The sequence below is a fragment of the Erinaceus europaeus genome, chromosome 20 (assembly GCF_950295315.1).
Source record: "Erinaceus europaeus chromosome 20, mEriEur2.1, whole genome shotgun sequence".
NCBI classification, from domain to species: Eukaryota; Metazoa; Chordata; class Mammalia; order Eulipotyphla; family Erinaceidae; genus Erinaceus; species Erinaceus europaeus.
The window spans coordinates 8257413-8280328 of record NC_080181.1 but is presented as its reverse complement, the minus strand read 5'-3'; the positions used below and the strand labels follow the sequence as shown (position 1 = coordinate 8280328).

The following is a 22916-nucleotide window of genomic DNA, read 5'->3' as shown; positions in this document are numbered from 1 at the left end:
AAAAAACTGACAGGAGCAGTGGGTTCACAGTGTAGGTAGAGCCTCAGCTATAACCCTGGAGGCAAAGAAGAAAATGAACCAGCTGTGTAGAATCTACACAGATTCTTGTTTTTGCTTTTGTTTTAAAATGAACTTACCATGTTGCTTTATGTGAAATGTAGTTTGCCTGTTCATTTGAAGAGATTAGATATTCAGCTATGATTGTTTAAGGCATTTTACAAAGATACACCGACAAGTTTAAGTGTGTCTTTCAAGTAGTCACTGTAGCAGCAAAGCGGTCAAATACAGATATGGGTGTGAATACATATGTATTTGAAGTTTCCATTGCCCAGTACAAAGGGCAATACATTTTTTTTTTCAGGTGAAGAAATAAAGAGAAAACGGACCAAACTCCAGGGAACAACCAGGGCAGAATTTCGTTCTGACCAACTGGGGCACTTGGAAAAGAATAAAAAGCATGTGTCTCTTTGGTTTTAAATAAAGAAGAGCTAGTTAGCTTGTCAGGAGGCCATCTCTTTGTGAGCAATTTCCTTCCAGACTATTTGACTTACACTGTATTTTCTATGTAGATTATTAAAACGGGAAGACAGTTTCACATTCATTCCTCGGTCCCGTGAAGAGCTTCCAGACAACTTTCCAAAGGAAATCCCTGGGATCTGCTATTTCCTGGAGCTGAGGACTGGTCCAAAGCAACCAAAGCCTTCACTCTCTTCATCGAGAATAAGAAAGGTTTCCTACAACATTGGCACCATGTTCCTCCGGGAGACAAGCCTCTGAGACCCGCTGCAGATACGAGACTCCCCCCAAAAGCACAAGCCAGAACTTGGGTCAGGAGAGTGGAGAGATTGGATGTGACTGCTGTGTTCTGTCAGGCAATAATCCAAGCAAGAGGTGGGTGATGACTACTGGGGACAGGATGCTTGATCCAGATGAGTGTTGCTGGACGGACACACACACACACACACACACCTTTAATTACAACAGGGACCCATTCCACAATGGCCAACACAGAGACTCCATGTCTTGAGAGTTTGTCACTAACTCACACAGGCTTCTTCCCCTATATATTTGTATCAAATTCCTACATTTAGAGAGTTGGTGTGTAAGGACTCTTTTCTAATTTTGTTTCTTTGAACAGACATTTCATACATATATCATGGCTGTGCAGGAAAATCCCCATCAAGAAATGTAACTTAGCAAATATTTTAGTGATATTACCTATTTTTATACATTGTCTTCTTCTAGATAATTACATTTCGCATAACATCCTGCCTCTATAGTTGGCTGTTAATACGATATAGTTTCACTTAGATTCGTGCTTTGACTGAGAATGCAGATAACCAAGGATTTCAGATGCTGAGAAAGCACTGTATGTTTTGCTTGAGAAATGCATGTGGTAGATTTAATGAATGTAGCCTGCAGTCCAGAGGGAATGATTTCTGAATAGCAGATTTGTCTATAACTAAGAAAGACCAGTTGCAACTATGGGCCCTTTGGAAGTCAGCACCTAGAAATGCAGCTGGTTTCCCAGCCCACTACAGTGCATAGTTTCCAGCTTTCCATTAGGTGACATCCAGCACTCTCCACCTTCTTGTGTAGTTGCTGTCTGCCCTGGAGCAAATCCCTGTATGCTGGCATAGTGAGGAAGGGATACGTAAAGCACGTTTTGCTAATAATGATCCTTCTTGCATAATTCAAACTAAGGAAAGCCCCTGTCACATGGCTTTTCTTCTACAATCTGATTGTTAATGGCTTTTCCATTCAGTGAATTCCCATAGTTACAGATGTGCTTCTGTTGCATGGCCTGGTAAATGAATCCCCCCTTCCTGTTAATCTCTGTGGCATCAAAATACCTTTACAGACTCACCTGGTGCTAGGGGCACATTATACACAGACTCTTCTGATTTGGTCACAGACAGAAATCTGTGGCTTCAGCTGAGCCTAGTGAGATGGAAGGTTGTGCTTTGCCAACTTATGTCTACTCAGTGCAGCAGGCTAGGAATGACATCACTCAGCTAAGGAGCATCATATGACTAGCGCCCAGTGTATATGAAGATTACTCCACACTGTAAGTTCTCTCTGCACTCTCTTCACCCCAGATGCATGAAGACAACTGGGCATCATCCTTCCTTACTGTGGAGAAGAGAGCCCCAGTCCCTCTTCCCTGGGTCTAGCCATAGGGGGTGAGGAGGGCTAGTGAGGTAGGCTGAGAACAGAGGGCCTTCTCACAAAGGAGATGAGCCCACTTCTACCACAGGGGTTGAAGGTGGCAGTCAGCACCTCAGCCTTCAAACCAACCACAGGCAACACTTGAGCTATGCTTAAGAGCTCCTCTGAGCATGGGGAGACAGCCAAGTAAGTACACTGTAGTCGTTTATTTCTACTCTGACATTAAGTTAATAGCTTATTACAGTAAATCAATAAACATTTTGGTGGTAAATGTATTTTATCACCATAGATTATGGAAAGAGACTTGCAGAAATTGTCTGATCTATTTCTCAATTAAAAAAAAAAAACTTTGAAGAGCTACTCTAAACGTTAGCACTCATACTGTAGCATCATTGAAACCCCCTTCACTTCCAGGACCTGACACATGAACTGTCTTCAGTTTGCCAGAGAATCACATTCTCCCTTACTGGGCCTGCTTAGAAAAGAAATAGCCAATTACACTGCTATAAAATGTTACTACCAAGGACATGCTTCACATCTTATTATATATTAAAGACAAAAGATAAGCTACTTTTTTATACAGTATAATCTAAATATATGTTTGAAGCTATAGTCTGAGGCAGTGTTTTATCTGTTAGCATTCTGCCAACCTAGTCAGCTAGTATGGTGTTGCCATGTGTGTTTGTAAGGTGCTGTAATAAATGGTGGTTGTATCTGTGGTGATAGAATTTAGAAGCTGTGAAAAAGCATTACATATTTTTATTTGTCCTTCAAGTATAGTTCTCACATGTGGGAACTGTGACTCTTAACAATGGTGGCACTTGGTATTTCATTGGAGTAATAATAATGGTTAATGGTTAAAAGGAGTTTAAACATCTAATCTCACTAGATATAAAGACCAGGAGTAGATGAAATGTTGGTCTTATAGACAGGAGGTCCAGAATCTGATCTAGCTTCACATGTGCTGCCCCCACAAATATGTCTTTAAAATAAATTAGGACTGGGTGAATGGCCTTTTGAAGAAGCTTCTTTGTGACTCACTACCAGTACCAAGGCTTTCCACTGGCATCAGTGCCATCTTGCTGGAGACCATTAGTCACTAGGAGGAATAAGCTGGTTATTTGACAAAGTTAGCACTGTATGTGCTTGCTTCGTAGTCTTCATTACTAGATAACCTTGGGCACCTGACTTGGATGGAGACAGGTGTGCAGATATTCAGGGAGCAAGAAAACTGCACTGTAGGTAGGTTTTGTTCTGATCTGCATAGAGTCCCACTGAGGCCCACCCAGACCCCTGATGTGCCTCCTCTGTGCTTCTGAATCTGACCCAAACTTGTGCAGGGGCACTGCTTCCATGTACAGGTGACTCCAAGAACTAACTCCCAGTACCTTCATGGACTGTTTCTCTGCAATTGATCACAGTTGACTCTGACGTGCTGACATGCCTTCCAGCCGCCAATACCTAAAAACTCCAGTCCAAAAACCAAGCCCTACAGAATAGCCTGGGTGTTTGTATTGCATACAACACACCTCATGTACAGTAACTATACCACTGCAGAGACTGATAAGTCTGTCTGTCTTACTGACTACAGTCTGAAAGACAGGCTGTCTGATAGGACTAAGAACTCAATTATCAAAGTTTAATGCCCAATGTGAATAAAGTTTCCATATGTATAGCTCTTGACAACCAGACGATTTAACATACACATAAATGAACACACAGCAGATGGATCAACTGACCCACCTGTGGACACAATCAGGACACTTGCAGTGGTAAGTGGAGAACACTTAATAGATAAATACGAGACTAACAGAAACCTTGGCAGCACATGAAGATAGTGTGCAAAATTCCTTCCTCACACTTGATTTACATAAATTGAAACCCAGATATTACTATCCCGCTACCTTTCTGTTCCATCTTTCTGCCCTTTAGGGAAAAACCAAGACATTCTTAGACAACAGGGAGATCACATCCAACCTCATGTCATGAAACAGTTTTATAAGGTAATGAATGTTCTGAGTACATGTTTATGTGTATGAGAGCTGACATTTTGGGTGTAGTAGCTAGAGCTTGAGTTTTTATTTCTAATACATTTGACCAGACCACAGCTCTAGCCAAGTGTCACTGCCATCTTGTTTTTATGCACACATGAATGGGTCTGTTCAATGGTTCAACTTATCAGTTAAATTACGAAGAGTTACCTAGGAGTTTAGAAGGTGAACCTAGAATTGCACCTAGAACACCAGTCCAGATAATTCTCACCTACAACCAGATTTGGGGATCCCTGCAGAGTATGCGGGTACTCTCAACTACTAGGAATAAACACAAACTGGCTTAGCTAGCAACACAGTATCTCACTTGTAGTGACTTTCAAAAGTTAGCTACTGGGAGTCAGGCAGCAGCGCAGCAGTTAAGCGCACGTGGCACAAAGTGCAAGGACCGGCGTAAGGATCCTGGTTCGAGCCCCCGGCTCCCCACCTGCAGGGAAGTTGCTTCATGGGTGGTGAAGCAGGTCTGCAGGTGTCTATCTTTCTCTCCCCCTACTCTCTCCATTTCTCTCTGTCCTATCCAACAATGACAACATCAATAACAACAGCAACAATAATAATAATTTAAAAACAAGGGCAACAAAGAAAATATAGTAATAAAAAAATAGCTACTCTGGTCTTTGTACACCGTTTCAGCTTTTTATTTACCTTTACATTGTGCTCCTTTGAGCAGGAGTTGTCAAACTTACTAGACCCAGAAGAAAGCACTGATAATAAGCATGAGGGATGACTATTGCTCACTATAGGGCTACTAGGCATTATAATGGGGACCATCTTCTTAGTCACTGCCAGAAGTACTTGCTAATTCTCACCACTAAGATACAAAGCAGGTACTTTTGGATCAAGAAGCAAATGTTGAAATGACAGCCTTCCTTATTTCTGAGTGCTTTGACTTTTATGTTAAGGAAAATCACTAACAAATACTTACTCTCACATTGAATTGTACATTCATCTGAACATGGTTTTCTAGCAATATCTTATAACTTTTCAAGCAATAATTAAGCCATGTTGATAATGTCATATGAAACTTGTACTCTGTGCTGTACAGAACCTTTGGGGAAACACATGTTTTCTATCAGCAATAACACAGTTAATTGGACTTTTGAAAGAAATTTATCATTCTGCTGTAACAAAATGAACAACAAATGATGACGACTCAGATTAAGCACGTCATGACTCAAGTCATTCAATTGCAGCCATATAGATTAATATACTTCCATCTGATTTTCTGTTCCATAATTTTTGAAATACTACAATCTTATTTCTACTCCTCTAAAGTGAATTGCGTGTATTCAAATCTTTATAGTATGTCACAGTAAGTGGTAGGTAAGGCTGCACGAGGTGAATGGGAAAGTAGATTTTGCAAAAACTAGAGATGGGTCTTGGGAGGGATTCATGCAAATGCTAGTGTGATTAGGGCCTTTGAGTAGTGTAAGACTATGAATAATTAACATTTTATAAAAGACTCATTACCACTGGGTTATTGTTGGTGGTGAATTTTTAGTTAGTACAGTAGTATCTTGGTTTTAGAATAGTTGTAGTTGAAAATCATGTAGTCATATTGAAACTAGCCCACCCATTTTCAGCTGTTCTGACAAAAATGGTAGCAGTTTTCAAGATGAAAAGTTGATATTTTTGTCTTATTAAAATATAATTGGAATCAAATGTGGCATAGATTATAATAATCACTCATTGAATTATTGAATCTCCCCCTTGGTCATTAATAATGATATATGATTAATAGAGTTAAAATCTACTTATAAGCTCAAGTTATAATAACTTCTATCATTAGGCTACTATTCAGTAATAGCATATACATTTAGGATTTTTTCCTAAATGTCTAAATCATACTAGTTAGTGCCTAGCTAGCTGGGTAAGCTCTGCTCTAATCATGAGTCTGAACACAACAGGAATGACGGATGGGTTTGGTAGTAAGCTCTCTGCTTGCGAGCCATGACAAAACTCGAGTTAGCATCCTCCTTCCCACAGGCGTAAATATTTTCCTGACAGGATTCTTAATTAACTAAGAAGCTTCTTTATAATTATCTTGTTGTACACCATTGAATGCTTGCCTCTGGATTACTACTAATAAAAATAATGCGAATCCATTAATTTATACTAACCCTACCCTCAGTTAATTCAGCTGGTCTTGAATCATATTAAACAGTAGAGGCAAAAGTGCCAAGTCAAGCAATGCTTTGTTTTGGATTCTTGTGATACATAAATTTAAAGTGGAGAAATCAATTTCTATTCAGTCCTCCTGTGTGGCTTTCTCACTATTTGGAGATAGAGCATCTATCAAATGCCTTTAAATGTAAGTAGGCCAGTGGCGCTGTGATTGTGGCGGGATCAGATGTATATCCTCACACACTCAAGAGTGCTGGACAGGAGCCCATGAGAACTGAGCAAACAGGTTTAATTTTTTAGCTTTCTGAGGTGTACTCTTGTATGATAGTTGCTTTCCACAAAAGACCCCCCCCACCCCCGGTGCAATGAAAGCCAGATACTTGGAATAGCTGGATTTTTTTTTTTTTCCGCTTAGGGGGGATTAATAGTTGACAGAATTTAGCATAGGGCACCAAAGTAAAAATCTCTGGGTTGAGGGTGAGGGTGGATCACTTTATAGGCAATTCTGTAGGTGTCTGTCTTTCTCTCCTCCTCTCTATCTCCCCATCCTATCCAGCAACAACAACGATAAACAACAAGGGCAACAAAACGGGGAAAAATGGCCTCCAGGAGCAGTGGATTCCTAGCTCAGGCACCAGGCCCCCAGCAATAACCCTGGAGGCAGAAACAAAACAAGACAACAACAACAAAACAAAAAAAAAAAAGAGGAAAGAGAGGAGAGGAGAGGAAGACAGAGGGAGAGAAAGATAAACCCCTGCTGGTGGGGGACCCATGCCCAAACCTCCATCCTTACAGCTGCACTACTGCCAAAGCCCCAAGGGTATTCCTCATTCTTGGTAGCTTGAGTAGTATTCCATTGTGTATACAGACCATACCTTTCTCAGCCACTTTTGGCTATTCTTAATGAGAGAAGAATCTGAATAAAGTTAGTGGTGGGCTTTCCAACCTGAGAGGCTGGAATTAGAAATGGACAGAGCTTTAGCCCAAGTCTCTGAAGGTGGCAGGTGGAACCAGACTACACTACAAAGACATCAGGACTGAGGAGGCCAAAAAACCATCTGCCATGTGTCGCAGGAACCCTGCTAACATCAACACAAAAAGTCTACCTGTGCAAATGACAAGAGAAACTAAACACTTCTTGGTAAATAACGTGACGGCGGGTAGACCTATGCTTATTTTGTTCTTATGTTATAAAAATCACATCTTTCTTGGATTTTTTTCTTTTTGTGGCCTTTCCATATACAGTGCTACTGCTCTTGTGCCAACTTTTTTCATCCTTTTACTGCATACAGAGCAGAGAGAGGCTCTGCACCACTGCTCCACCACCAGTACTCGGTACTCCCATGTACTGCCGCTCAAACCCGGGGTGTCGTGCGTGACAAGGTGTGCAGTGTATCAAGTGAGCTATCTCAGGTCCCTACCTGGGAAAGGTCATCACAGAGTGGAAGATAGGTACTGCGTATCTTTAAATCTGTAAAACCACAAACTGGACTATATCTGTTAGCACATTACGGCTCATCTCTAGATTAAAAGAGAGGCCATGCTGACCCACCTCATTTTGGGGCTGCTCTGAATGACTGAGGGCCTATCTGGGGTGCTCCAGAAGTGGTACTGGGAGAGAGTCAGAGCACTTGGTGTTCTAAGGGAAATATGAATTCTTGGTCACCTACACTGAAAAGTGAGCCATCTCATCATGCAAAGGTGTTTCTCTCATATCAACTAGTTGATTCAAAAGCATTCATTTGAAATAGAAAAATTTATAGGTACAAACTAACCCAAGCAGTTTTTAATCCAATTATCAAGTATAATTTAGTACAAAGATTAGCTGCCAATACTTCCATAGAAAAGTCAAACATTTTCTAAATGCAAAAAGCTCTTTAGCACTAGGAAAAAAATGCTGCTGGGTTTCTTAATTATTTATTCCTGGAGATAACATAATTGTTAGTTAGCCATTTTATAGGTATTGTGTGCAACAGATTGACACTTAGAGTTTCTTACTGTCTGAAGATCCTCTTTTTCCTCCCTACCTTCCCCTCTTTTTCGCCCCATCTACCTTTCATTTTTTCTAAGTATCAGGGCTTATTTATGTAGACAACATACTTTTGCTCCCTAGAAGAAGTTTCTTCCACTTGTATGAGATTATTTCCAGAAGCTACTCTCCAGTGCTGCCTGGCTCAGTGCCTAGAGAGCCGGGACATGGCCTGGCCTCCTTGTGCCCTGGGTGACTTGGATGGTGTCTGAGGCCTTTTTGAGAGTTTGAGAAACATTGCCGCCAACTGTCTAAGTCTACTCTTCTGAAAAAGCAATATACACTGAATTCCATATTTCGTAGCCTTTATTTTAGCATATTTTAATAAAGCTGTTTATAGCCACAATTTTTATGCATTCACAAGATTTAGCAGCTTACTCTGTCCTTAAATACAGAACAAGATACAGAACAGCATGGTGTATGGTATGTCAAGGGGTCAACCATTTACAAATACTAATTTTAAAAGTCATTTTTTCAGGGAGATTCTTATTACTCTTAGCAGGGTAGTAGATTCAGAGTCAAAAAGAGGTCAAACATCTTATTTAAAAGGGTAATCATTAAGAAGACAAAAAAGAGGGGAAAAGGTATTTCAGGTTCCCCTTCAACTACAATAACATGAGTAGGATATGTACATTTGGTGTGAGAAATAATTCTCCTGAACAGATTTTAACTCTACTGTGTACCAGTATATTAATAGCCTATTCAAACTATTAAACAAGTTATGTTTGTGTGTGTTTGTGTGCTTACAAATACAAAATAGCATATAAGTAACACTTTAGTTTTTCCTTTAAAGAAAAAAACTTTGAATTTTGGTTCTTTCATTTTAACTTATGTATTAACACATGTCAGGGTCTCCCACTCTTGCAGGTTAGATAGTTCTTACAGGGAAAAGATATAAACAGTTCATAAAATTAATAAGTTCAAAGGGGAAGAATTTGTGTGAATTGACTTTTACTCATTCCAGACAGGCAGCTCTTCCTGTGGTTTCTCAAGGGTTTCAAACTTGTTTGGTGTATATTTGATAATCTTAAAACTCATTCAGATAAAGAGATATGACCTTCAATACCTTTAGCATTTTTATAAAATTCCCGAGGGAAATGTTTTTAATAATGAAAGTCAAAATAGAAGAAATGTGGTTGAGAAAAACAGAAGAATATTATATAGTTTGAATAACAAAGACCCATGACCCTATTTTTACTATTTTTTTAAACTCCTGCAGAATTGATAACTAAGGCCTCAGCGGGCAAAATTTAGAAGCTCCTAATCATTGCCCATGCTTCAAGAACTGAACATAAGCAAACATTACGCTATATGGAAATGTGTTTATGTCAGCATACAGGGAGGGTTAGGACTATTAGAGAAACTGGGTTAGGTACCAATTAGAAATGGTCCGTGGAGAGAGATACTTCTGAGTTTTCTTAGAGTTGGATGGATAGCTTTTTGTGTAAAACAAGTATTTTCCTAAGAGTTTTTGCCATGGAAAGTCCTTCTCCCCCCCCCCCCCCCCAGGGTTATTGCTGGGGCTTGGTGCCTGCACTACAAATTCATTGCTCTTGGAGGCTGCTTTTCCCTTTTGTTGCCCTTATTGTTTTATCATTGTTGTTGTCATTGCTGTCGTTATTGTTCGCTAGGGCAGAGAAATGGAGAGAGGAGGGGAAGACAAAGAGGGAGAGAAAGATAGACACCTGCAGACCTGCTTCATGGCTTGAGAGGCCAGGGGCTTGAACTGGGAGCCTTACGATGGTCCTTGCGCCATGTGCGTTTAACCCGCTGTGCTACTACCTGACACCCCTCAACCCCCTATGGAAAAAGTTAAGCACATGACAAACAGTCTCATTAAGATTTTAAAATGTACATTCCAGAATGCACATCACTCTTCATTTCAGAATCCACCTTCTCAAACTCTTGATTCTTCAGCTGTGATTAGCCAAAGGGTGTCACACCCTAAGCAGTACTTTAGAATGAAAAGCTTAAAACAAATGCCTACTTACTTCAGTGCATACACTAAATAGTCAGTTCATTCCCATCAGACATTCTGGAACTACATAATAGTAGGTCAGCTCCCAGCTTAATAACATAAATACAATGCACTAGGCCTTCATTTACTTCCTCTGCATGGGCCAGGTATTTTTTAATCAGGTACCTGAGTTATCTTAGTGTTTGGGTCAATTTATTTTCTGTCACTTCTTAGGCCTGAAGTTTTACCTTGGCTTGCAATGTAAGTAATACTGTATATCAGCTATTTTATTATCAAATTATACTTTGTGAATCATTTCTTTAAACAAAAATATCTAACAGTTAAAAACAAATTACAATATCATCAGGTAATGCCAAGAATATATACCAATATATCTATAGGGCATGGTTAAATTGCATATATTTTAAATTGTCAAGGTATTTTGTTTTTTAAAAGATGACTGCACCTGTCCAACCTGTACCATTACTTTAAAAAAGTTTCACTTGGTGTTTAATACTATATTTTAAATACCTTCCCTTCTCTAGTAGTACAGGTTAGAAGAAACTCTTTTGCTTGATTTATGAAATACGCCTCCCTTCACAGGGTTTCAGGGGTGGATGTCAGTGTATCTGGGCACTTCAGTATTATGAACACCCACTGCTTCTTTGCTATCCATGTGACACTACTTTTCACTTAGTAGATTATGCTTCTTTGTAATTATTCTAAATGATGAACAATGTAAATAGCATGTTTTACTAAACAAAAATGTCTTTGATTTACAGACTGTAGAACAAGGTAGATTTGCATATGGAAATTGAGTGATGAAAATGCTGGGTTTTATAAAAGAAATGACAGGTGGTGAGTCATAATGAAATCATTGTTAAACCAACCTGATTAAGTCGTGCGTTTATTTACCTTTAATCTGTCACTTATAAAGTAGCTATAAATAAATACACAGTAAACAATACCAAAAAGGATGATTCTAAAGTTTTTGTTGAATATTCTTCATATTATGGGTGATCTAGAGGACAAAGAAATGAGAGAGTGCAGTCCTTTCACTGGAATGTCCCTCACTGAGGATGATGCTACTTAGAGCAATGTTAACAGGCATGGCTGATTCTCAGTGCTTCTCATATGAAATTTTGCTTTAATTCTCCTACAAAATTAAACTTCACAAGTGGAAACGACTGTGGCTTTTATGTCCTCTAACTACACAGATCATCCTGATAAACCCGCCAAATCACAGCGATCCTAGGTGGAGGCATAATCTTCTGAGCGTCACAGCTTAGTCTAGCCCACCTTCCAGTGTGCTGAGAAAGCTAATGTAGGCCTGAAATTGGACAAATTCAGCTGAGAAAAGAACTTATTTATTCATAATAAAGTGGGAAGTATGTCATGAATGGTATTCCAGTCAAAGTGGAAAAAAGATGACAGATACAAAAACATAGTATTCAGAAAATGCTGGCTGCAGAGCGCTGTTATTACAATCACAGAGCTGCCTGGCACTAGCCAGCCTGCCGTGGCCCAGCCTCTCAATATTCCAGGAAGAGATCGAGGTGCGAGACTGCAGTTTTTACTTGGTGTCTGTGGCTTTTGCACCATTATAAAGTAAAAGAGAAAAGTCAAGCCACTATAAGCTAGGACTAGTTAGCTATATGTTGGTCAGAAAAGCCTTGATTCCCCCAATATATGGATGGTCAGCTGCTTCACTGAAAAGCTAAGCAGAGTGAAGAGAACATCTTACTGTCCGCTAAGTGTCAACTGAAAATAGGACTGATTTCACCAGGCAGTGATGCGCCCCTGTTAAGCACACATATTCCCAAGCACAAGGACCTGAGTTTGAGCCTCTGCTCCCCACCTGCAGAGGGTCCACTTCATGAGTGGTGAAGCAGGTGTCTCTCTTTCTCTTCCTCTGTCTCCCCATTTCTCTGTTCTATCTAAGAAACAAATACAGAAAGAAATGGCGAGCACAGGGGGTCGGGCGGTAGCGCAGTGGCTTGAACGCATGTGGCGCAGGGCACAAGGACCAGCGTAAGGATCCCTGTTCGAAGCCCCAGCTCCCCACCTGCAAGGGAGTCACTTCGCAGGCGGTGAAGCAGGTCTGCAGGTGTCTGTCTTTCTCTCCCCCACTCTGTCTTCCCCTCCTCTCTCCATCTCTCTCTTTCCTATCCAACAACGACAACAACACCAACTACAATAATAACCACAACTAGGGCAACAAAAGGGGGAAATGGCCTCCAGGAGCGGTGGATTCACGTTGCAGTCACTGAGCCCAGCAATAACCCTGGCAGCAAAGAGAGAGACAGAGAGAGAGAAATGTTGAGCACAAAGAAATCAAACTGGATACCTGTCAGTACCTGGCCCAACAGTCAGACCAGACGCAGCACAAACCTCAGAGGTGTCGGGATAGTGGATCCGTGTGGAATCAAGTCACCATCACTTGCTGACCACCTCTTTCACACAAGCTCTACCTAGTGATTCCAAGGAGCTTCCAGCTGGTGCTCAGGACCTGTCTTCCTCCGCTACTTAGAAGGTAGGTCAGTGCTGAGAACGACCTCCCCACCCACAGTGCTTGAAGTGACACTGCACAGAGCCAGCAGTACACACAGCAGGGAGATGGGGAGCAGGAAAGAAAAGCTCACTGCCCTCACTGCTCAGTGTGACAGGCACACACCATATGCCATCTCACGGCTCCCACGTCCCATTTCTACCATGCATGTTTGATCTCAAATTCCTTCCCAAGTAGGTGTATTCTATTCCTGCAAACAAGATCCTCCTCCTACAACCTGGAGGTTTCTGATCCATTTGCGTCTACTCAGTCCATGTGCCAGCATCCAAGCCACATTTCTCTCCTTAAGTTCTTATTGCTGCCTGACTAGCCTGTTCCAGCGATGGTTTCTTGACTTGATGGGCAGCTATCTCCGTGACACAGTAATTAAAACAGAAGTGACCACATCAAGCGAGGGAAGTAACCCCTAGTTACCACAGTTCCGAGCAGATCATATACAATTCTGGACTTCTAAGGAGGCAGTGTTCACAGAGTGAATGTTGGATGTTAAGCATTCGACCACATTTATATCCAGTTTATACTCTTTGCTCTAACAGAGTAGGTAACTGATTTTATCGTATTTATTTTTCATTGTCTATCATCTGTCTCTTCTCTTTCAGAGGGCAGGCCCCACAATGGAGAGGACCCTTGCTCACTTCACAAGGCATTTTTATTCCCTGCCAGTAATGTCCAAGGTTCACTGAGGAAGTATGTATTCACATCAGGCATTATGTATGATAAGTTCTCTTCTGGTATTTTAGTGGCATTACCCTATATTACAAATGAAAAGCTCAGGTTTAAGAGAATCAAATAGCTCACCACAGCTAGCTCAGTATTAAGTGGCAAAGACAGCTCCGGCCTCTTGTGTCTGAGAAGCTGAGCTTACAAGGTCTGCCTTCCAGCCTCACTGTCAGCATGAAAGCACTTTCTGCACACAGGGTGCTGGGCTCCCCTTGTGGCGTGTGTCTCAGGTGGCTGTGACGTGCTGAGCTGTGCTCCCTACAGCCACCCATCTCCCGAGACTCTGCAACCCGTCTTACAGGGAGGACAAGCGCAGTTCTGGAATACGGGTCTGCTGCATTCTCATTGCATTCCACTTCTCACTGATACCAAAGACAAGCTGAAACACTAACTCCCCCCTTTTAAATGTGAGATGATTCTAGAAATGGAATCACTTGACAAAGTGTGATATCTGGGTTTTACATACTTAGAATCAGTCTGCAGTGGATTCTTTGGCAAATAATAAATATCCCTGCTCAGTCTGACAGTAGTGGCCTAGAAGTCTAGGCTTCCTTTCCCGAGGAGGAAAACTCTTTCCATCCACCGCACTAAACTCCCAAGTTGAGGAAGCTAACCATCTTGAGTCTCTTCTTAACTAACAGAAAGCTCTTCTACAGGTCCTGGGAGCCGGGCGGTGGTGCAGCGCATTAAGGGCGCGTGGCGCAAAGCACAAGGACTGGCTGAAGGATCCCAGTTTGAGCCCCAGCTCCCCACCTGCAGGGGGGTTGCTTCATGGGCAGTGAAGCAGGTCTGCAGGTGTCTGTCTTTCTCTCCCCCCCACCCCATCTTCCCCTCTTCTCTCCATTTGTTCTATCTAACAACAACGTCATCAATAATAGCTACAACAAGGGCAACAAAAGGGAATAAATAAATATAAAAAGAAGTCCTTAATTTCCTTATTTTTAACATGTAGTTCATCTGATGCTCCCACTTTTTTTTCCCCTCCAGGGTTATCACTGGGGCTTGGTTGTCTGCACTCTGAATCCACTACTCCAGGAGGCCATTTTTTTGCTGTTTTACTGGATAGGACAGAGAAAAATTGAAAGGGGGGAAGAGTATAGGGGGAGAGACAGATGGACACCTGCAGACCTGCAGACCTGCTTCACTACCTGTGAAACGACCCCTGTAGGTGGGAGCCAGGGCTCAGACTGGGATCCCTGTGCCAGTCCTTGCGCTTTTTATTTGGCCCCTGACGCTCCAGCTCAAAAGAATGCAAACCACTTACATTTTCAAACATTGTTTGATAATAGAGCGATAATTAGAAAGTCTTTACTTCGCAATGCAAAATGATGAGGGACCAAACGAAAAGCACACATCACTGGGAGAGACTTGATTTTCAGTGATGACGGAGCAAACACCTGGGCAGTAGCCAGTGGTGCAGATGTCCCGGACCTTCGGCCCCTCAGTAAGATGTCAGTACTGAAGACCTAGACCTGTGCCGGCTCCCTCCCAGTTCCGCTGTGCTGAGATCATGAGCTCCAGGCGGATTCACATGGCTGCCTCCATGACTAGAGACTGGCAGGAAAGTCCTGGGCACTCATCCATCAGAACAGAGCTGTCTCTCTGCATCCACCTTCTGAGCAAAGTGAAAATAACACTTCTTGTCTGATGAATGCTCACTGCCTAGGTCATCAGTTAGATCAAATATACCACAGCATTCCACTTAAGCTTAAGAAGCTGGGTGAGTAAGCCTGACTGTCGTCTCCAGGAGCTGACTGGCATGACGACCTGCACGAAGGCAGGAGAAATGGGGGTGGGCTAAGTGAGGAAGGAGAGGGCCGCGTGGCACTGGGTCCCAGTCTGCACCCAGACGTGAGCTCAGCAAGCCAAGCTGAAGGGCCGTGCTGCCGAGCACCAGGCACCCACTGGCACCAGCACGGTCAAGGGAGGGGGGAGGGGTGCCTTCCCTGGCTTCCTGCAAGGCCCTTTTTAAGCTTCTCAGAGAAGATTTCAAATTCAAGATGCCCCTGCTTCTGAGTGGATCTGGTAAAGTTCCGGCTGACCCATAGGGGTGTGGTCACCTCTCAGACACCGCCCAGCACAGGGCACTACAGTGCAGCCTGGAAACACTGTCACTTCTGCTTGAGAAAAGAAAAAAGAAAAAAAAAAGTGGTCCGGGAGGTGGTGCAGTGGATAAAGCATCGGACTCTCAAGCATGAGGTCCTGAGTTCAGTCCCACAGCAGCACATGCACCAGTGATGCCTGGCTCTTTATCTCTCCTCTATTTAGAAAAAGAAAAAAAGAAGCTAGATCAATTTGATGACCTTTTGAATTGGGAGATTACGTAGCAAAACATGCTTGCTGACCGTCATTTCTCCCTTTCTAACATTTCATCCTTTCGAGAATGTGCAGCTCCTGTGCACCCCCACCTCTCCCTCCCTCTGCGCCATCTTGCCCGCACCCCACCTTCCTTTCTGCTGCTGACTGCAGTGGGGCTATGCCAGCCTGTGGGACCTAAAGCTACCATTACTTACTAGTCGCTAGTCACAGAAAAGCAGGTTTTATCTTTTCAGTTGGCAAGAACAAAAAGCCCGGCTTGACAGACTTTTGTTTATTAGTGCAAATAATATAACTCACTTGTGAAACTAAGAATTCAGACTTCAGGAGTGTAGACACTCATCTGTAACACTGTCTCTTAGTAATCAAAGGAAGGACGGACCTTTTTACTCCTTTGTGTAATGCTCAACTGTACAAAATTCTTGAGACAAATTCACCTCTGAGGTCTGTTGTGTGAGCTCACTCTGGATTAAAGAGGGAGCTACTCACACCATGAGTCTATCACAGCAGCAACGCCCATGAGCTTCTGTCACCCAGTATGCAACGGGTAGGGTAGATGCAGGAAGGCAGCCAAGGGGGAAAAAAAAAAAAGCAAGGTCCCCCTCCTATGGAATAGCTCACGCATGAACTCACTGCCCCCAGGACAGTTTCCCCCAGTGCTGTGGGGCTTTGAACCTGAGCCACATATTCGCAAGGCACATGCTTCACCGAGTCAGCTGTCTTCCAGCCCCAGCGATGAAGATATTTCATCTCATGATGGGCCCCCTAGAAAGTGACCGCTTTGCATATAACCAGTATCCCAGTGTAGCCAATTCCATGTCTTAGAGATATTTGTATTTTCAAAGAACTCAATTGCTGTTATGAAACACTGGACAGGGAAAAAAACTTCAGGCTGAAGGACGGTATCCGGTCCTCTGTAGCCCTCTTCCTGCAAGTAGGCTTCTGCTCTGTGGACATGCAGTCAGCTCTGTGAGTGTGCAGCATACGCTGTGAGGCCCGACATCACTGCTGAATCAACTCCAATTATTCACTGCACAGAAGCCACCATGTGGAAAGAGATGGCAATCTCAGAATAGATGGAATGTGTCCCTTCTGCACTCCTCTTTTCCCTGGAAGGGGTCCTTAGTGGCAGCAGCGGGGCGGAAGGGACTTTTCTTCTTGCAGGGTCACAGATGCATCATTTCATTGCCACCATCCCTCACTAAGGGAACACTGAGCTGATTACAGCGGATGTGAGAGAGTGAGAAGTGACAGAGGAACAGCACAGACTGAACAACATTTTTATTCATAATTTATTTGTTCTTGTCACTCTGAGACTTCACCACCCTGGGCCAATTTTTGAGACATATAGACAGACGGACCGACCATCTCCTGCCCCAGAAGTGAAGCTTCCTCTAGTGAGCTGGGGGCCTGACACAAAGCTGGGTCCTGCACACATCAGAGTGGGTACACTATGCAGGCAGACTGGTTTGCTGACCCTAAAACTGGTTGTACCATGGCCAGGGCTTTACCACTCCAAGCCAACATTTTCATATACAAAGAGACAAAAGGAAAGAAACCACAGCGAGGAGTGGGTCACAGAAAGCACACATGGGGGCCAGGTGGTGGCGCACTGGGTCAAGCACAGACAGTTCAAAGTGCAAGGACCTTCGCAAGGATGCTGGTTTGAGCCCTCAGCTCCACACCTGCAAGCGGTTCACTTCACCGGTGGTGAAGCAGGTCTGCAGGTGCCTTTCTCCCTCTCTAATCTCCCTCTCCCTCTCAATTTCTCTCTGTCCTATCTAAAAGATTGAAAAAATGGCCTCCAGAAGCAGTGGATTTGTAGTGCAGACATGGAACCCCAGCAATAACCCTGGAGAAAAAAAAAAGTGAACATTCACCCAGATGAGCTGCTATCTTGCAGCATCTCAAGTCACATTTTCAAGTAAAAAACAAGGCAGCCTAGGAGGTTGTACAGTGACCACGGCACAGGACTTGCTAGCATGCAGTCCCGAGCTCAATCCCCAGCACTGCATGTGCCAGAGTGATTCTCTCTCTCTAATAAGCAACATATCTCAAGTGAAGAGCAAGGTTTTTCAGCAAGTGAAGGAGTAAAAAACAAAACACACACACACAAAAAAACCTCTGAGCATCACTGTTGTTTTCCCCACCACGTGCAATGAGCCCAGACTCAGAGTAGAGAGATACTACACTTCTTCCAGTCTACCCTCACCTCAAGACATAATCTTGGCCCTCCATAGTCTCATAGCAACACCACTGGGTGAACAATCTTAGCTGTGACTTCAAAAACACAAGATGAGCTATATTTCCAGAACTGACTTGTAAGGGACAAAGCTAAACAGATGACTTTTACCAGTATTTGTCCAACAGTTGCAGAGGAATGCCTCCCTCCTTTCAGTATTCTTCCTCATCTAAAGTTTAGTCCCATCTTTCCCCACCTTAGGGGACAAAGCTACATTCTAACACGCTGCTTCTCCAGACTCATTCACTCATCAACTTTTTTCTGAGCACAGACCTGCTCCTAATTTACATTTCCCGGGTGTTTATCGGTGAGACATGAGTGGGAATTATAATAATGTATCCTTGTGAAGAAGAGTGGCTAATTAAAAGTGGGCAAACTTACACAGTCATGTGGCAGCATTCAGTGGTGATAAGAAAAGCATCTGTCCGGATGCCTCCCTGAGCTGCAGTCTGTAGGGTGAGTCCAAGACCCACGGGGAGTTTGAGGAGGGCTCTAGTGCCAGCAGTCCGAAAGGAGGAGGAAAGCTGAAAACACTTTCAGCCAAGGATACAACAGTGTCTTAACGGTGAAGATGAACTAGAGACCCAAAGTGAAGGTAACGTGACTTGGTGCTATGGGTGGGGCAGAAAGGAGGGAAGGAGCCTGTTTGTTTTTTTGTTTTTTTTTTAAATTTTTTTATATTATCTGTTTTCCCTTTTGTTGCTTTTATTGTTGTTGTAGTTGTTGTTATTGACGTCATCATTGTTAGATAGGACAAAGAGAAATGGAGAGAAGAGGGGAAGACAGAGAGGGGGAGAAAAAGACACTTGGAGATCTGCTTCACTGCCTGCAGGTGGGGAGCTGGGGGCTTGAACCAGGATCCTTATGCTGGTCCTTGCGCTTCACGCCACGTGCACTTAACCCGCTGTGCTACCGCCCAACTCCCAGGAGCCTGTTTTTTAACAAGGGTTTCCATACCCCCAGAAGAAGTGAACAGGCCATAGGAATTGGGGGTCCTTGGCTTAGAGGCCAACCTCCGTGGAGCCTGCAGTGGCAGTATAAAGGAAACCTGCACATTTGCTTTCCTTTCCCACTGGTCGGTTTTTAACCCGAGCAGTGCTCAGCTCCAACATTTGGTGGTGCCAGGGACCAAACCTGGAAGCTCACCCCTCCACACTGCAAAGAGGAAGTTCTTCTGTCTCCATCTGGCTCAGATGGGACAAAAACAATCGTGTCCCTGAACACCGACACCACAAATCACAGGATATCTAAATCACACCTCTATGACATGTCTCCGGCATAGGTACAATCTCTTGTGTCCATTAAGAAAAAAAAAAGACAAAAGTACCTCTAGAGTGTGGTACTTCACTCCTTCAACCAAGAGCAACAACTACCGTCAAACATCTCAGAACACAGAAGGGCAGGGAGCTGCCGCCCAGGGGACACCCATCAAGGGAGGGCCCTGGGAGAAGAGCCATAACTGAGCCTGAGGGGAAGAACCCCCGCACAAGAGCAGAAGTGAAACCTGCCTGACAGATGGCATAATGACTGCCATGACTTACACAAAAGACTTCCTGCCTGAGGCTCTGAGGTCCCCAGTTCAGTCTCCACACCAACAGGGCTGAGCAGTGCTCTACTAGAAGGAAGGAACTAACAAAACCAATCACCTCACCCTGAGGAAAAAGATGGCTTCCTGTGATGGGTAACAGCCATACTGCATGTTTCTAGGTATCCAGGATGTGAGCCAGAATGCAGCTGGCATAGCATTGTGTGCTGAGAGAGAAAGAGTATAAATTTAGAATTCAAGAATCCAGACAGATTATGCTTTTACATATAGACGAACTTATCAAAAGAGCTACATAAGAAAATCTTCCTAAAGGAAATCTAAGAGTTTCATAAAGGCTTTCTGAGACTTAAGAACAAGAAGGAACTAAGATAGTATGTTAAAATTCGGATGCTCCAGCTGGCCGGGCTAGCTTCACGGGCCGGTAACAGAGACTCGAGGACACACAGCTGGGCAGGGAAGCTGTAGTTTTTTATTCAGGAACAACGATTCATAAACTAAGACAAACTAATCACCAAACAGAACTCTCCTGCCTCCTTCCCCCACAGCGGCGCCAAGCACTCTCGAACTCTGGAACTCTGGAGCTCTGGCAGGGTTCCTTGGGGCAGGGACAAGCGGGCCCACGAAAACTAGCAGGACTGAACCAATTTTCTTGGCAGGGGGAGAGCTAGAACAACCCAATGTAAAGCAAACAACAATAGTAACACACAGGTTAGCAAGTCCACACCGACATCAACTCTGTAAGTAATTAGTAGTTGGGATGCTCATTTTGAGGATTAAGAGAATCAAGGTGGATGCTCTGATAATGACAAGTGAGCTGCCGGGTGATGTGGGCACTCTTCATCGGGGACTCGTGCAATGGCTGCTGTCCAGCACAGCCCAGCTGGAGCTCGCCCTCCCCTCCCCAGGCTATGGCAACACCCACAAAACAGGGCTGCAAATGCTCCTCCTCACTGGGGGAGAAAATGCAGCCTGGTGGTGAGCTCTAATCTACACATGCTGTTTCTTCCTTTGAATAACTGCAATGGTTAAGATTTCCATTGCTTTTTATGAGCGTGACCACAGCAGCAAAGCTGCCTTCTGTGTGGCAGTGGCCGGGCTCAAACCTGGGTCTCACACATGGTAAAGCAGCGCACTATCCAAGTGAGCTATTTCACTAGTCACTCATATGTATTTGTTTATTATTTACTTATTTATGAGTGAGAAACAAAGACAGACACCTGCAGGTGTCTCTTTCTCCCTATCTTCCTCGTTCCTCTCAATTCCCCTAATAAATAAATGTATATATATACCTTTGTTTTTGGTTTTGCTTTGCCGCTCAGAGTAGACTTTTGCAGACAGAAGGAAGGGTGGAAAGGAGACTCCACAGATGGGAGCTCGGCCAGGCTTAAATCTGGACCTTGAGTGCAGGAAAGCAAGCAGGCACACTACTCACTCAAGCTATCTCACCAGACAATAAGTGGCTGTTTGTAGAATAAATATTCTATGTTTATAAAGCTTGATAAGTCAAAGTAAGGACCAGTCAGAGCTGCTTCTGGTAGACATCCATCCTCTGTCAGTCACTGACCTGGAAGAAAGCCTTTCTTTTTCTTTCTTCTTCCTCTTCTCCTTCTCCTTCTCCTTCTCCTTCTCCTTCTCCTTCTTCTTCTTCTTCTTCTTCGTTTTTGTTTTTTGTTTTGTTTTGTTTTTAGTTTCTGACATTTTTCTCAAGAAAGCATTGAGGTTTTTAAATCTAGAAATGATCTTGAGCCAGTATAAATGTTCATATATGCTAGGAAGGGTTGGTAGGAAAGTCTGATGAGCCTACTTAGTGGAGAGCTTCTGTGACCACACTCAGAGGAGAGAACGGAGCAGACGGGCTCTCAGTTTGGTAGGAAGACTCCCTATGTGTAGACTCTGTCTAGGAAGAGGCATGCACATTGAGTCACTGCTTCATGGCATGCACTCTGGGTATTTTCACACATTCCTCAATTATGTGTTGGGGTATTACTACCCTTAAATTACATACAAAGACACTGGATCGAGGAAACAATACTGTGAATATGCTGTCTTACCAGTAAGTATGTGGCATAGCCCTAATTCAACCCTGGTGTTCTGAACTAATTCTCCTACCCTATTCCACCCCTCATTCAGCTCCAAGAGACAATTACAATATGAAATCATACTGCTTTTCAAAAAGCTGTTGAACACAGCGTATTTTGGTCATCTATTGCCTAGATCTGAGCTGTGTCAAAGTTAGACACATTACATGGGTTGCCATTGTTGCAATCTCCAGTGACAATTTCTTCCCTGTCCCTTGGATTGCTCTGACAATGACCCTGACATCTCTGGTCTCAAGTCAGCCAATCAGTCCCAAAGCTAATGCCTTCAGGGAGTCAAATAACTGAGCCAATGCTGTCTAGACTACAGCACCACCCACCTCCACTTTGTGCTTCTATTACTAGTTTGCTGTCCAACAAGCCACTCAAAAGCATGGCTTTATTTGATATGGCGTAAGCACATAAGCTGTACCATATTCACGTCCAGATTTTTAAAGAGCAAGAGACTGAAGGATAACAGAATGCTGAACTACACCTGGCATCATCTGCAACAGTCTAGATATCTCATCACCACAGGTGAACAAACTTTGCAGCAGGCATCAAAGCAGCTAATAATCTCCAGGAACACACTTAGCAACTGTCTTTGATGTTTGGCTATTTGGAAAAAATATACTCATGCTTATCAATACAGTTTGTTTCTGCACTGAAACTCTGAACTCAGCTCTGTACACCCTGGCAGGGATGCATGCAAGACAAAGGAGCAAGTCCTCCTTATTCTAGTCTAGGCCCTCCACTAGGATTCTGAGAAAGCTATTCCTCCCTCTGCAGGGTGTCAGTTTTCTAGTTTTAGAGTTTTATGTTCAATTTCCACTTAAAGATACTTACACCTATGTGTCCAGGTGACACTTATGTGAACATCAAAACAAACTTGTGGTCAAAAGAAAATAAGGAAGTTTATCTATGTGAGTGGGCATAGGGACTGACTTGGAAGTAGCATGAGATAATCTTCCCAAAGTGAAAGTCACACTTTCTGTCTTGATAGAGGTTAAGCAAGTACAGAATTTTACCACAGTTCAACATGTATACATTTATGATTTGTGAATTTTATTGTAAATAAACTACCTTAAAAGGCTAAAATATGAAATACTGAACTCTAT

The 22916-nt window shown here is 43.1% G+C and overlaps 1 protein-coding gene across 1 annotated transcript in view; it reads left to right on the top strand.

Moving 5' to 3' along the window:
* The window catches only part of GUCY1A2 (guanylate cyclase 1 soluble subunit alpha 2), a 204435-nt gene extending 193216 nt beyond the window's left edge, over positions 1–11219 (top strand). The window contains exon 8 of the mRNA XM_007520679.3: positions 570–11219. Coding sequence (XP_007520741.2) covers positions 570–777 — 208 coding nt within the window. The 3' untranslated portion in view covers positions 778–11219. The remainder of the gene's footprint in view (positions 1–569) is intronic.
* Positions 11220–22916: the final 11697 nt, after the last annotated feature.